General features: G+C 40.1%; 2 protein-coding genes across 3 annotated transcripts; one reads left to right on the top strand and one right to left on the bottom strand.

The window, feature by feature from the left end:
- Positions 1 to 6396: 6396 nt before the first annotated feature.
- prop1 (PROP paired-like homeobox 1) lies at positions 6397 to 9001 on the top strand (the record flags this gene model as incomplete). The annotated part of the gene is given in 4 exon segments (XM_079280677.1): positions 6397 to 6442; positions 6445 to 6573; positions 7477 to 7700; positions 8669 to 9001. Coding segments are annotated over 4 exon segments (723 nt in total). The 5' UTR covers positions 6397 to 6405.
- A 461-nt stretch (positions 9002 to 9462) lies between these two features.
- Positions 9463 to 16344, bottom strand: mcfd2 (multiple coagulation factor deficiency 2, ER cargo receptor complex subunit). Of its 2 annotated transcripts, none has more exons than XM_079279634.1 (4): positions 16236 to 16344; positions 15440 to 15598; positions 15119 to 15278; positions 9463 to 10877 (listed from the first exon to the last, which is right to left on the bottom strand). In XM_079279634.1, the coding sequence occupies exons 2-4, from the start codon at positions 15595 to 15597 to the stop codon at positions 10746 to 10748; spliced, it is 450 nt and encodes a 149-aa protein (XP_079135760.1). In that variant the 5' UTR covers position 15598; positions 16236 to 16344; the 3' UTR covers positions 9463 to 10745. The 2 variants fall into 2 exon arrangements, with proteins under 2 accessions (XP_079135760.1, XP_079135761.1); XM_079279635.1 differs by having other exon boundaries at positions 15440 to 15601; positions 16236 to 16286.
- Between the last annotated feature and the right edge of the window lie 234 nt (positions 16345 to 16578).

Raw genomic sequence — 16578 nt, 5'->3', positions numbered from 1 at the left:
TTCACATTACTTCCAGGTACATTTAAGGATAGATATAAGAAGGGTAAACAAACACTTTGTAAAGGGGCAGTTGCAGTGCAATATATTAGGCTTGACATGTTAGCTAAACCTGCATTAAGTGATTATTTTTGCCACTTTGGGGCAGTGGAAACCAGCCGTGAATTCAACAATAACGTACTTTTTACAACATGTCATACTTGTTCGCCAACAGTTGCTTCTTTCCACATGCAGCAGATTCAGAGCGATGTAGTTTTTTTTAAAGACGTTTCCGATCACCTGTTGCATTGAAGACCAGTATTCACTGGACTTTTAACTCTGTTTTTGGTCTCCACCAGCTCCTAAGGGAAATATTAGGCTCTTTAGCTGCTAAGTGCTCTATGGTCACAAGCTAGTTGCTAACTTTTCCTGTCTGTTTATTGCTGAGCAGGTTCTGTACAAAGGGTTTATCAATGTTTTTTTGCTGAATACAGTTCTGCATCTAGAAACATGGCCGGTGAGAGCGGATCAAAACACTAACAAAAGGAGCTGAGGACAAATGTAGAGTCAAGGAGTAATTATCTGTGAGTCTTTCTCCCCATTTCACATACATGTAGTCATGTGACCCATTCTTGACATATTATGATATTTTGATTGTGGTAACTTTAAACAAAGACATCATTTCCAGGTAAATCTTGAGACAGGAGAGTCTTAGTTCTGCTTTACAGCTCAAAGAAGAATCACTTCATGGCACTAAAAATAAAGGTATTCTACTCAGCCACCAATCCAAATTTGACCGCAGTTGCACAAAGCTGATGACAAATGTTCCTTTTGTGCCTTCAATCAGATTCGTGTGGACCCACATCTGGGGAGAAGAGGACATATGGTGACGTCCTGTTTGAGACAGGAAGTCTGGGGTTTTCTAGGAAATGTGGTCTTGATTTTGAGACGTCAAAATTCGATACACTTAAACCAACCTCCCAGTGAGGTGAGGTAACTTCACTTGTTTCACTCAACGCTGACAATGAAGAAGAAGATAACACGTTTCAAGACAGACGCTTGCTGTTTATGGTATGGAGACCAACAGAAGTGGAGGTAAAGATGGAAAAGGCAGACATCGTTCTGTGTGCTTGGATAAGGGTTTGTGAGTGTGACACGTGTGAGCGGAATATGGAATACGTAGACTAGGACTTATACACACACACACACACAATCCCAAGGACAATTTCTCAATTGAACCTCAATATTCATAGTGTAAAAGGCGCTCCTGCAGCTCCTCCAGCGGGTCATTCAATCGCTGCACTTTGTCTGTTACACTTTCCTGGCAAAGGATCCTGGGTACGGTCCCCTGTATTAGCATGACACAGTCTCCAGTCTGCGTCTGAACTCCTGATTTACTGGTTCTTGGAAGTCAAATGTGGCGCTCTTGTGTGACAGACATGTCACACAAGAAGGAGAGGCGCTCCTCCGAATAAAAACACGCACTCCTGTCAGAAATGAGATCAAATTAGACATCTGATCTGGTAACTGGCCTCCTCATTTGAGTTGTCAAGTGCACATTAGGGCCACTCTATGGATATAAATACAGGCTATATGAACACACACGCAAACAAATAGCATTGTTCAACAAATATAGTCCGTGATGGATTACTGTCTTGTTTGAGCCCTGATAAAAAGCCAGCTGCTGCGCTCCGACCACGTGGGCCGCTCCCCCTGCTGTCCTGTCGTGACTCAGTGCTGAGTGGGACATTAGCGCGAGAGAGGGCCATTCCTGTCTGCATGGGCTCTGGACTGAGTTTAGCATCATGGGAACCGTGGATAGCAGCCGGGGTCCGGACAGATCACGCGGGAGTTCAGCTGAGCTAATCCGGCGGACAGGGTGCCCTGTCAGTCAGGGACGCAGGGGTCTGAGAGGGGGGTTGTGTTGCGGAAGACCGGGGAGTGTACTGGGTGGTCTCCACACCCCACACCCCACCCCACCCACTCCCAGTGTCAAAATATAGACTGGACGAGGATTCTGCCTTTTGCGTGTGTGCAAGGATTTGCCAGTCAGTTTCCTGGAATGCAACCTGATATAACGGAGCCACCTGGTGGTCATAGAGGCATTAGCATCTCACCAGAAACAATCTATGTCTTCAACAAACAATAAGACGTCAACTTATGCGCTCCAATTGGTTACCATTTTCTGTAAGAAGCACGCAAAGACCGCCTCACCTGGATGACCTGAATTAAAACACAGGGGCAGTTGAAACTCTTTGAGGTTTATGTCGGTGAACGTAACAAACAAACTCTCAAACATACACTTCCACACTCAATGCAAATGGCCACATATAGACCCTGTTGTGAGCAGTTTCATGGAGGAGCAATGGTTGAAAGAAAAATAGTTCCGACATGAAACTGCTCACAACAAGGTCTGTGAGTAACCGGGTCCTGATTTCTGGAAAAAAAAGTCTGCTGTGGTTTCTTTCAAATGTATTTTTTCTTTTTGCGCTTTGAGCATCACAAGCCAACATATAGTCAGTGGTGAATTTAATTAAGTCGTTTTTTTGGATATCTGTACTTTACTTTACCATTTATATTTCTGTTTACTTTTACTTTTACTTCACTACATTTTGCAAAGAAAACTGATACTTTTACTCCAATACATTTCCCCTGAAACCTTCGTTACTCGCTACAAAATCAAATCTATCTTTAGAAACAAAATGAATCATGAGAGCAGCGTCGGGGACTGTGGTGGAACACAGACTGCAAGCAAGCAGGTTTGGTGAATCAGTGGTCCTAGCAGCAAGTTAAATCATTGGTTAATCACGTTAATGCACAATTGCAAACAAGTGCTCTCAAAGCCGCGGTGTTGTGATTCCCAGTGTCCCAGGATGCTACATGCTATAAGCTAGCGAGCGACTACATGAGTAGAATTCCACACAGGACGGGTGGGATGAGGAGAGGTGGACGGGTCAAACTAACACTGGTGTTTCCTCCAGGGGGCCGCAGTTTGTGCCGTGTGTGAAACGAGAAGCCAATGTTGATTTATTTGTGACGTGACTTCCGTACTTAAGCAACGCCACTTCCGTAGATATTTTAACGCAAACCACGATCTTTTCCTGAACCTAACTAAGTAGTTTCAACCCCTAAACCTTCGTTGTTTCCTGTGAAGATGGAAGTTTATTTTGAATAGACAGTATGCATATAACAAGCCAAAACAGACTCATGTTGCTGGACTTTTGCAGGAAAAACGCACGAAAAATGAGGAGTAACTTTTCATAAGATATCAATAAAACGATGATGAATTTATATCATTGTATAAAGAGAGTGACATGAGAAGATCAATCTCATGTCTGTAAGTTAAATCAGCTATAATCACTATTTTAAAGTGATTAGTGACTCGTCTAAAACATTTAAAAAAGGAATAACTTCAATAGAATCATTCTATACACTGTAGCTTCTTTACATTCTAATACAATGTAACTTCTTTACATTCTAATAGAATGTAACTTCTTTACATTCTAATAGAATGTAACTTCTTTACATTCTAATACAATGTAACTTCTTTACATTCTAATACAATGTAACTTCTTTACATTCTAATAGAATGTAACTTCTTTACATTCTAACACAATGTAACTTCTTCACATTCTAACACAATGTAACTTCTTTACATTCTAACACAATGTAACTTCTTTACCTTCTAATATAATGTAACTTCTTTACATTCTAATACAATGTAACTTCTTTACATTCTATTAGAATGTAAAGAAGTTACATTCTAATACAATGTAACTTCTTTACATTCTAATACAATGTAACTTCTTTACATTCTAACACAATGTAACTTCTTTACATTCTAATACAATGTAACTTCTTTACATTCTAACACAATGTAACTTCTTTACATTCTAATACAATGTAACTTCATTACATTATATTAGAATGTAAAGAAGTTACATTCGAATACAATGCAACTTCTTTACATTCTAACACAATGTAACTTCTTTACATTCTAATACAATGTAACTTCTTTACATTCTAACACAATGTAACTTCTTTACATTCTAATACAATGTAACTTCTTTACATTCTAATACAATGTAACTTCTTTACATTCTAATACAATGTAACTTCTTTACATTCTAACACAATGTAACTTCTTTATATTCTAACACAATGCAACTTCTTTACATTCTAATACAATGTAACTTCTTTACATTCTAATACAATGTAACTTCTTTACATTCTAACACAATGTAACTTCTTTACATTCTAATACAATGTAACTTCTTTACATTCTAATACAATGTAAATTCTTTACATTCTAATACAATGTAACTTCTTTACATTCTATTAGAATGTAACTTCTTTACATTCTAATACAATGTAACTTCTTTACATTCTAACACAATGTAACTTCTTTACATTCTAACACAATGTAACTTCTTTACATTCTAATACAATGTATCTTCTTTACATTCTAATACAATGTAACTTCTTTACATTGTATTAGAATGTAACTTCTTTACATTCTAATACAATGTAACTTCTTTACATTCTAATACAATGTAACTTCTTTACATTATAATACAATGTAACTTCTTTACATTCTAATACAATGTAGCTTCTTTACATTCCAATACAATGTAACTTCTTTACATTCTAATACAATGTAACTTCTTTACATTCTAATACAATGTAACTTCTTTACATTCTAATACAATGTAACTTCTTTACATTCTAATACAATGTAACTTCTTTACATTGTAATACAATGTAACTTCTTTACATTCTAATACAATGTAACTTCTTTACATTCTATTAGAATGTAACTTCTTTACATTCTAATACAATGTAACTTCTTTACATTCTAATACAATGTAACTTCTTTACATTGTAATACAATGTAACTTCTTTACATTCTAATACAATGTAACTTCTCTACATTCTAATACAATGTAACTTCTTTACATTCTAATACAATGTAACTTCTTTACATTCTAATACAATGTAACTTCTTTACATTCTAATAGAATTGTCTTCTGAAGATGAACAGGACATTTTTCAGTTTCAAGTAATGACTGGGTTGTTGCTTTCGGTGCTGCTTTAGTGTTGATCATGTTTTGATATTTGAGTCATGTTGTGGATGATCAGATGGAGTTATGATGGTAGCAGTCGCCCAATTGCAGATTCAGCTTGAGCAAAACCTTTATTGTGTTCAAATCAGGCCCACAGGAGTTTACAAGGCAGGTGTCCTTTCTCTAAACACTGACCTGATGCATCAAGTGGATATTTTTTGCTGAACATAATATTATGCATTTGTCCTCTACATCCTCCAGTCTAATGAGCATACTTATAAACGCACTGTTACAACTCCTTCATAGTGTCATATTGCTTTTCGGAGAATTATGATGATAAGTTCATAGTAGATGCAAAAGTATACTTACGTACAATATATTATGTTGAACATTGTTGCTCCTGGATGGATCACAGCCAACCCAATTATGTTCAACACAGTTCCATGTCCTTGGTCATGGTGCCACAGCACTTAAAAGAATAAACTTCATAATTCTCAAAATTCTGACCCTTTGCTTTTTTATTAACAGCATTTACTTGTACTTTTACTTTCAATACTTAAATACATTTAATATCAGAAAATTACTTTTGATACTTAAGTACAATAAATATCAGATACTTTAAGACTTTTACTCAAGTAGTATTCTAATAGGTGACTTTTACTGGAGTCATTTTCCAGCAAAGTATCTTTACTTTTACACAAGTATGGCTTTTCGGTACTTTATACACCACTGCATATAGTCCCGTTATACTGGAGAGAAGGCAATACCTCCAAAACTCGGCAACTCACACCGAAACAATCCAGAATGAGAAACAGGTCAGAGACTGTGGGGTGAGCTGTCCCTTTAAGGTTCATCTCTCAGATTAAGTGGTAATACCACATTGCAAAAGAAAAACCTGCACTCAAGAAAAAGTACTATCAAATGCACTTTAAGTATAAAAAAGTACTCGATATGCAGCCGAATGGTCCCTCTATCTGTTGTAGTCGTATATATTTGGTTGTTTATTTAATTATTACCAAGGCATTGATTGGCAGTGTTTACACATATGAATTCACAGGCTTTGTGTTTTGGCCTACATTTTTTTACTCGTTTGTTTCTTTCAGGCTGAATTTAAAACCAGCGATAAATGCAATTTGTTTTATATGGAAAATGGATCAAAACAAAGCTCCCTTTGTACAGATGTTGAACAATCTATCAGGAAGAAATATCAATGTTTCATAAACTTGTCCAGACGTGATGTATTTCTATAAATATACCACCAGCATGGGTTTTCTCAAAAAGGCATTCTGCAGAGGGAGTCGCAGTAAGCAGCCCACTGTAAAGGTTTGTAAAGGTGCCGGTAAGGGTACACCGAGGTGGGTGGGACATGGGCCCGGCATGTGGCTTCATGGGGAGTTGTGTCCGTGCGGGGGCTCAGACGGTGGGAGCAGAGCTGCAGTGATGGCCCAGGTAAAGGCAGCAGGAGGCGCAGTGAGGAGCCACCAGGACTGTGCCGAGGTTTACTCTGACATGGCTACCGTCAGCTCCACTGCAGGTGAGTTCATGTCCCAAAAGAATAAGACGTTTGTATTATGATGGCGTTTCCCTCGACAACACGGCAACCTGCAGCAAAGGTCTCTTGGCAAGTTTTCAGCAATATTTCATAATTCAATTATTAAATTTACTTGAATGCAGTGTCTCCGATACAGTTCAAACAATATATAGTTACAGTGTTGCATGCTGGTCTAAAAGGTATTTATGTGTTTTTTTGATGGTTTAAGATCAGAATTGTGAAATTGAACTAATATCTGCTAATATCAGCATACAATGGTGTCTGGTGGCTGCTTTAGAATGAAACTTTTAGCCCTAAAACGACTTTACTTCCTATTGGTCTGATCCTAATAGTGTATTAATTGCCATGTAGCAATTTAAAGTGTTTACCTTCATAACAGTAATCAAAGGATGAGTGTTAAACTGTGAATATGTAACCAGGTTTGGTAAAAATAGTTAAGAGAGTAGGAACCTTTGTGAGCGAGACTACACCTTTAATACCCATCATCAAATCAGCCTCCTCTGTCTCGTCTCTAACCGCCGTGATGTGAACGGACGAGGTCAACTCCAATTTGTCAGATTAGTCACTTTGTGGAAATAATCTCAGTCAAATCCCCCAGTTTCTGGTATCGTTTTCTCACGAGTTTTGTCTTTGGCAGCTAAAGCTCCGTGGCTCTCGGGTTGCTTGGTGGCAGTGGGAACCATGAAGTCAGCGTAATCCCTCTTTTTTTGAGACACTCATTTGGTTAAATGAGCTCTCACAAGTGTTTTTCCGCCACTTTTCCCCCCATTTTTTTTGTTTGATGCCAAGAACTCAGGAAACAGGAGCCGGAGAATTGTCCTCCAAAAATTCTTTTCAGAGGCCACGCAAAGCCCCAACAACTCTTACTCTTCCTCCTGAAAACAGATATAGGAGGGTCGGCGAGGAAGGTGCATGAGACCTCCATGGGCGTCGGCCTCGGCAGGCGGAGCCGGGCCTACCCGTCGCCGGCCAGGAGACGACACCGCACCACCTTCAGCCACAAGCAGCTGGAGCAGCTGGAGGTGGCCTTTGGACAAAACCAGTACCCTGACATCTACTACAGAGAGGAGCTGGCTCGCATCACCAAGCTCAACGAGGCCCGCATTCAGGTGGGACGGCCTTCAGACTAAGATCTCCCAAAAGTCACGAGGTCACGCTGATACTCAGAGGGAAGGATCCCAAAACCACTCACTTCATTTAAACGTCTATTAGTAGATCTGTGATTTCAGCTTCGCAGGGACTCAACACTGCAGAATGCATTAATAGAAACATAGACGCATTGTGTTATTGTCAAATGGAGATACCCTAGAAAACGTTAGCACATCTGGCTATAACATGCAATCCAGATGTGCTGAAACTGTTGATTAGTCGATCATCAGAAAATGACTTCATGTTTTTATCATTTATTACCTGTAATTCCCCTTATAAACAATAAGATCCAAACAATTCACTGGTTCCAGCTTCTTAAAAGTGAAGGTTTGACTTTGCATTTCAATTACCGCACACTGTCCTTCACTTTGTCCCTGTTGTCCACTTTTAAATGAAAAGTACAATACTGCAGAAATGCTGCATGAAACATACTTACCGTATAAAGTTGTCCCACTTTACTTGGAAGCACTGTTCTGCATTTTATTTTGAAATGTAAGCAGAGACAATGTGGCAACGTCTGCAATATTTAGGCAATTATTATTTTACTTTTAAATCACATCTCAGGTAAATAATGAGGAGGTTCCCTTTCCCTGAACACATGCGGTGTGGTGGTGTCAGTGGTATCAGATGTGTTGCTTTGCTTCAATGCCGAAACAAGTCAAGGATTTAAATGTCTCTTTTGCTGAACCCATCTAACCTGTCCTCGTCCCTAACCTGTCCATGTCCGTATCCTGTCCATGTCTCTAACCTGTCCTCGTCTGTATCCTGTCCATGTCTCTAACCTGTCCTCGTCTGTATCCTGTCCATGTCTCTAACCTGTCTGTGCTTGTCTGTATCCTGTCCTCATCCCTAACCTGTCTGTCCCTTGTCTGTATCCCATCCTCGTCTCTAACCTGTCCATGTCTCTAACCTGTCCTTGTCCCAGCAGGTTTGGTTTCAGAACAGAAGAGCCAAACAGCGGAAGCAGGAGCGGTCCTCCCACAAACTTGTCCCGGTGGGTGTGATGCCGGGCCACAGGGCGCTGCTGGGCGGCATGACTCGGCAGTACTACACCCAGCCGCTGGCTCACATCCCCTGCCTCCCCCCCATGCTGTCCTCTGGGGCGTACTCCCGCCCCCCGGGCCCGGTGGGCTCGTGCCCCTGCCCCAGCGTCCCGCCACAGCCAGAGGACTGGTACAGCCCGCTGAGGAGCGGCCTCGCCTCGCCCATGTTCTCCCTGGCCCCCATGCAGCCTCTGGACCCCGCCTCGCACTGGAGCTGAGAGGAACAGAGGCTAATTCTAAAAAAGAAAATCGAGTGATCATGCACGGCCACCTTGTTTTACATTCACACGCACATTGTTGTGACTGTGCGAGTACAGAGGACAGATTTAAAGCAACCCTACTCTTAACATCGTTTGTTCTCCTACAGCCACTAACATTGGTAGTGAGTGCTCTGTGGGCCGGTCTCACACATCAGTGGACATACTTTGTCGTTTTCTTCATTACAATTTAAAGCAAAGTCAAAATGTTTTGTCTTTCATCTGCTGCATGTGCACAATCCTACTCGCTTTAGGTGCAATGTCAATTTCTGCAATTTATATCACTGTACAAAAACCTTTTTCAGTACATCTAAAAAATAAAGATTACAAATCTTTTTCTTCCTCCCAATGCCTTTAAGAAGTGATTTCATGAATGCAGGACATCACACACCACAACCCATGACAATAAAAACATCACAATCTGTAGATTACACTTTTTAATATCTCACATTCCACAAACAACGCAGTTTGCATCTGTTTTGCTTCCAGTTGTTTTTTTCCCTTTATGATAATCAACAACCTGAACTGATTGAAGAATCAAGGATGGCACAAATATGGAATTCATCCATCCATCATACAGAGATGGATTCAACAAACACAGAAGAGACCAGACATGTTCGATCCGTTTTAAAAAGGCAGCTAATGATTTGAAGCAAACGGTTGTCGAGGTTTACGACACGAAGCTGAGTCAGCTTATTAAACGACTGCAGTGGTGTGCTTTCCAGTCAAGCTTATCCAGTGATCACGAGTCAGCGGCGCGGCGTTACATTCACTCTGACGTCAGATTCATGTCGCGGCTCAGCTGGCTCGCAGGTGACAGTGAAGACGGCGGCGATTTGGCTCAAATAAATGTGGTAATCTTCACAAACGACATTCAACGGTGAGTTGTTTTGCACGCCACCCCAAAAACAAAACTTCTTCTACTCTCTCGACACACACACACACACTATCAGGCTATTGTACAGCTGAGCAAGTCAAGGCCACTTTACCGTTATCACATCAAAAACAATGAAATGGATTGACAGAGGGAATGGGTTGGTCCACAGCGACAGTGTGTCAGCGGGTGTGTGCACACTTCACCGGTTCCAAATGGAAACTGTGGTCCATTATAGTGACATTCGGTTGAGATGCTCTCGGGCTACCGGTGTGAATTGAAACACACTCTAGAGCTCCTGTACGTTTAAAGGCAGAGAGTTTGGGTTCGTATTACCCGCCACTGAAAGCTCTGCTACCACGTCACTGGTAGTCGTACTAGTACCCAAGGAAAGTATTGGGATTATCACTCGTATAAGAGCTCACCGAACACAATGAAAGTACATATCCACGGTCAGATACGTTGAGTAGAAAACTGTGTCTCTTCGTGATATTGGGTGAACCTTTAAAAATAAAAAAGGCAAGGAACCTACCAGAGCAAGGTTTTTGTTATTTTGAAATGCCAATTTTGTTTTCCTCCCTGTGTTGTTGCTAAGTAAATTACTGGCATAACCGGTGTCTCTGCTCCCAGCTTGGACAGCGAATGAAAAAGAAAGAGCAATGACCCTGATTGACCGCCTGTGAGAGGGAAAGCAGAGATTAAACGATGGTTTCCTAGACCGCTTAGTGGCAGATTTTCAGTTCGCCTCCTCATCTGCAGAGAGCTTGTTGTTGTTGTTGATGTTGTTGTTGACGTTGTGGACACGAAGGATGTCAGCGCTCAGGCGACATGTCACTCCAGCGACTTGGCGAACTCTGCGTAATCTATGTAACCGTCGTTGTTTTTGTCATCGTCCCTCAGCACATCGTCGATGAGAGAGATGAGGTCGTCCTCTTTCATCGGCTGGCTGTGCTCTCCTCTCTCCTGAGGAAGAAGAGCAAGAGGAAAACATTCATGTGTGCACGTGGGACAGCAACAGATGTTATACATTGGCTTTTTGGATGAGCCAGTTAAGTTATTTTAGTCTCCGTTTAGTTTGGCGTCGTGCTCGGCCGTCTCCATCTTTACTTTTCCTCTCCCACTGAGGCTTTGTGTTTAGATCGGACAAACGCAAAGAGAGACATCGGGCCTGTCTGTCAACTCAAACAAGAACCTGATTAAATGTGGTTCAACTTTAAATCATGTTGCACCACACTTTAAAACCAGCTTCAAATGAAGAACTATTACGATTTAGTTTTTACTCTAAAACCAGATGAAATTAAATTCTGTTGCACCAAAACTTTAAACTCCAATTCAAACTGTGATCCAGTTTTTAAAGTTACACTCAAGGTGGTTGAACTTTTTAAATGTCTGCCTTCTTGAGATGGACTGAGCAAAATAATCAAGTTTCTCAAATAAGGTTAACGGATGGACTCAATAAAACGAGTTTTATGACGAATGCTGTTAAGCATTCCAACATTTGTTCTTCGAATCTTTATTCAACTTCTATTTCTTCCGTCGCACCGCTTCTCCTCCTTCATTTTTTAAGCTACAGAAACCATTCAACTATCAAAATGTTCAGCTCTTTCACCAGAGGTCTGCTATGACTCTTTATATTTCTAACCTTTAAACTTTTTGAATTATTAAGCTTTTTATTTTCAATGGGATCTCTATGGAGAATATTTTCAAATGGCTTCAGGCACACAGGTGTTCGCGATTGAGCCAATTAGTGATGTTGATAAACACACAGAGTCACAGACACACGCGCACATACACTCCTCTCCCTCTCTCTCTGTGTCTCTCTCATACAGTCATTCAGGTCTTAGGGCTCTTTAGAGGTCTTTCCCCCCTCCTCCACCCCCCCCCCCCCCACACACACGCCATTTCAAAATAAAAGCCCCACAGAATGAATCCTAACTGAAATGCTTGTGATGAGCCTGTCATTTAATAACCTCTGTTTATGTGTCAAATATTATGATTATGTCTCCTCTCCACCTCCCTCCCCCACCCAGCCCCACCCTTTCAAAATAAAAGCCCCATGGATTAACTGTATGTAAATATTAAGCTCAAAATTAGGCTTTTTGTTGAAATAATGAATGCTCTTACTAATACTGCGACAACTACTACTACTGCTAATATTTCTAGTATTACTACTACTGCTGCTACTACTTCTACTACAACTTTTGCTGTTGCTACTATTACTAGTGCTATTACTGCTACCATCAATATTATCACTACCACTACTGCTATTACTACCACTACTACTATTACTTATACTACAACTGCTATTCATGCTACTACCAGTACTAATACTACTGCAGCTATTAGTACGACTGCTACTAGTACTACTACTACTGCTACTTCTAATACTGCCATTACTTTTACTACTACTACTACTACTACCACCACTACTACTACTACTGTTATATTAAAGACTACGACCACTACTACAGCTATTACTACTACTGATACTAGGCTACTACTTCTTCTAAATACTGATACTTCTTCTAAATACTAATACTTCTACTACTCATGATACTTCAACTACGACTTCTACTACTATTACTACAAATATCACTCCTTCTGAAATTTGTTTAAGCTACAGAAATTGTTCAAATATCAAAATGTTCAGCTCTTTCAGGAGAGGGGTGCTTCGACTTTTCATATTTGTAATCTTTAAACTTTTTGAATTAAGCTTTTTGCAATTTTCTTTTGAATGGGATCTCTATGGAGAACATCTTCAAATCCTGTTATTCTTCAACTTTCAAAGCCTTCTTCTTCCTCATACTTTCAGCTGCAGACACCATTTCAACTTTCAAATGTTGCCGCGTAATTCAGCTTTCCGATATCTTTTAAACTTTTTGAACTGCAGCAATTTAACTTTTATGATTTTTCAGCCCTTTTCTGACTTTATAATGGGTGTGCATTGCGCAGCTTAGAGTGCATGATGTCACCGCTAGAGTGAAGAGCAGCTTGAGATTCTTGTGAAAAAAACATTTGTGTTTTGCCACTGTGTCCACAATCTTCACTCTTCATGTATAATTTCTGGATGTAGAAGTAGCTAATATTGTCCTTGTCGTAGAAAAATGACTGTGGAATCCCACAGATTTCCACATTTGACACGGAAGCCGTTAATTGAGAGGAAAACCAACTTTCTGCTCCATAGAGACCAATGTTAAATTTTGCTTCAAAAACATCTTCCACAGAACACGGTACCCCATTTCTATCTTTCCCCCCCCCCACACACACCATTTTAAAATAAAAGCCCCACAGAATGAATCCTAACTGAAATGCTTGTGACGAGCCTGTCATTTAATAACCGGTTTGTGTTTATCTAACATTATGATTCTGTCTCCTCTCCCCTTCTCCCCCACACCCCATTTCAAAATAAAAGCCCCAGAGAGTGAATTCTAACTGAACTGCTTGTGATGAAGCCTGTCATTTAATAACCTCTGTTTATGCGTGTCAAACATGATGATTCTGTCTCCTCTCCCCCTCCCTTTCAAAATAAACGCCTCATGGATTAACTGTATTTAAACGTTTAGCTCAAAATTAGGCTTTTTTGTTGAAATAATGAATGCTCCTACTACTACTGCTAATATTTCTATTATTACTACTACTACAACTTTTGCTGTTGCTACTATTACTACTACTGCTATTACTGCTACCATGAATATTATTACTACCACTACTGCTATTACTACCACTACTATTATTACTGATACCACAACTGCTAATACTGCTATTCCTGCTACTACCAGTACTAATAACCAGTACTAATACTACTACAGCTATTAGTATGACTGCTACTAGTACTACTACTACTTCAAAAACTGACTTTACTATTACTACTTATTACACTACTACTACTACTACTACTGTTATATAAAATACTACGACCACTACTACGACTACTGATACTACTACTATTTCTTCTAATTACTAATACTTCGACTACAACTTCTACTACTACTGCTACTACAAATATCACTACTGCTACAGCTAGTACTTATTCAAATGCTACCAATACTTATACTGCTAATAATACTTCTACTACAACTTCTACAACAAATATCACTACCGCTGGAATTCTTTTAAGCTACAGAAACCGTTCGAATATCAAAATGTTCAGCTCTTTCAGGAGAGGGGTGATATGACTTCATATTTGTAATCTTTCAACTTTTTGAATTATTAAGCTTTTTGCAATTTTTTAAAAATTGGATATCTATTTTCAGCAATGTTTTTGAGATTCATTTCAGCTTTCAGCATTCCAACGCATTTTCAGCAGGAAATGCATTTTCTAGTTTGGCTATATTGCTTTATTAATTCTGCCTGCAAGTTTCTTCTCAAAGGAGGAGAAATTAGAGTCATCAAAAGTAACTAATTGTCTTTTCCCTTTTCATTTATTATTTTTCCAAACAATGTCATGTTTTGTTAAAAGGCGCAGAGCAGCCAAAAGTTGAGCCTTACTTGGTCCTGACAGAACACACATATATTTATTTAAGTAAATTTGGGAGAGCAGGCATCATATCGACTGAACTCTATTTAAGTTTGGTTTGAATTTAGATATACGAAACAGATATTAGTTTTTCATGGTGCAACAGACCTCTGCTTAATCTGGATTTACTTGTTTTAAACCTTAGTTTTGCTCAACTTAAAGCTAATCTTAGCTTCAATGAATGTTTGTTGGTGCAACCCAGCCTAAAAGTAAGGCCCCGACTGTCGAGGAGTTCACTGCGTTAGTTCGGTAGTAACTATGGACCAGAGGTTCGGTTCCGCTGGTCCATGCCGCTGTGTCCTTGGGCAAGACACTTAACCACAAATTGCTCCAATAGACTGTTCCTGCGCTGTGCGAATGTAGTATGAATGTCAGTTAGTCCTGATGGGCAGGTGGCACCTTGCATGGTAGAATGTCCATCAGTGTGTGAATGGGTGAATGATGACATGTGTTAAGTGTTAGAGTAAGAGCTTTGAGTGGTCGGAGTTTTATACAAGTACAGTCCATTTACCATTTAAAAGCATTTTTTTAAATGTTTGATATTCAGAAAAGTAGGAAAATAGTGTTTACTACATTATGTTCAAACCCCAAAAATGAATAAACTACCCACACACACACACACGCACACACGCACACACGCACACACACACACACACACACACATATATATATATATATAAAAACCTACCTCTTTGTGTACATGCGTGATAGCTGTGGCGAGCTCCAGCCCATCCAGCAGGTTGTTGCCATCGTAGTCGTGCATCTTGAAATAGTGCAGCTGGAGCTCCTGTGGTGTCATGTCCTTCTCTGGTTGGTCCATCACTCCCTCGAAATGCTGCATGATGTGGCTGGGAGGCAAAGAGAGCCGTCAAAAACCACAGATGACACGGAGCGTGTGTGTGTGTGTGTGTGTGAGACCATGTTCAAAGTTCAACACTCTGTGCAAATAAGTCCTGAGTCGTACATCCACAGCACCGAGAACTTGTGTGAGTGCGGAGGTGACACTCACTCTTTGTCCTGGATCATGTTCTTGTCCAGGCGACCGTGACCGGAGATGTGAGCCGCACTCACCACGACGGGGTCCACCTGAGAGTGGACACGCAGCAGACATCCGGACAGGAGGACCAGCAGACCCCCCCACTGCACACTGCTCCTGCCACTCCTCATACTGCTGGGCACACAGACAGACAGACAAGTTATTCACTGAAACATGTTTTGGTGAACATCACATCTTACGTATCCTGTTTACATACACTGAATTTACACATTTGTTTCTACTCTTCCACCTTCAGCTTGCCCTCACACTGTTCATTCATACAACTGTTGCTAAATAAGCCCCATTAATACATATCTGGTTTCTCCTTTTGACACCATGTTAGAGCTGCACTACACACGTTTAGAACGCTGGCTCTACCGATTTAACTACGCGCCATATTGTCAACAGACAACATTTGTAAAGCCGTGATTGTAAATCAAGAGTCTGTAACGTTTGACACATTCAGCCATATGGAAACGTTGTTCGGAGGAAAATACATTGACCACCTCCGTAAAACAATGGGCTGAATATTGATATTTAATTTCTGAGTATTAGCACATGAAGATACGTAGTGTATGAACCACAGGGTTAAATAACTAACGTTATGTTAAGAAACACCAGAAGTTCATGTTAGCAAAAAGGCTGTAATAAGATTTGCTAGCGTGAAGCTTCATTTCAGGACTGCGTTAAATACCATGAACTGTTAATTGTACAAACCATGCAAGACATTCAGTGGTATCAGTATTTGAATGGTCGTTTGAATACTTACGTGAAAAATGACGTGTATCTTCACTTGACTCCGTGGACAGTTATGTTTTTTTACTCGTTGGCTGCAGGCAACAATGATGAGTCGCAGCCTTCAAGGACCAAGCGGCTTGCCGTAGCTCCACTTCGACACGACAGCTCATTATGATTGGTTAAAGTAGTCGAAGAGTATATAACTGAAGCGAGAGGACGTACTCCATCAACAGTAAGCCGTTCATTTTAATATCTCGCTAGACAGACTACGTTCTTATTTTATCCGTCTACGACTGTATTGCAATTGTATTATACTCACTACATGTTCCAACATTATGTTTAGATTATTATACAGCTATAATACCTAGAAAAGC

The sequence above is a fragment of the Melanostigma gelatinosum genome (genome assembly GCF_949748355.1).
Source record: "Melanostigma gelatinosum genome assembly, chromosome: 12".
NCBI lineage: Eukaryota > Metazoa > Chordata > Actinopteri > Perciformes > Zoarcidae > Melanostigma > Melanostigma gelatinosum.
Note: the sequence above shows the minus strand (reverse complement) of the source record. Positions and strands in the feature narration are given on the sequence as shown.

What these genes read in the sequence shown, in the direction of transcription:
- mcfd2 (XM_079279634.1), bottom strand. Translation starts at nt 15,597, where the DNA reads ATGAGGAGTGGCAGGAGCAGTGTGCAGTGGGGGGGTCTGCTGGTCCTC. An exon ending in AACATGATCCAGGACAAAGA is followed by an intron (nt 15,279 to 15,439) that starts GTGAGTGTCACC and finishes TTTGCCTCCCAG; the next exon opens with CCACATCATGCAGCATTTCG. An exon ending in TCACGCATGTACACAAAGAG is followed by an intron (nt 10,878 to 15,118) that starts GTAGGTTTTTAT and finishes CTTCTTCCTCAG; the next exon opens with GAGAGAGGAGAGCACAGCCA.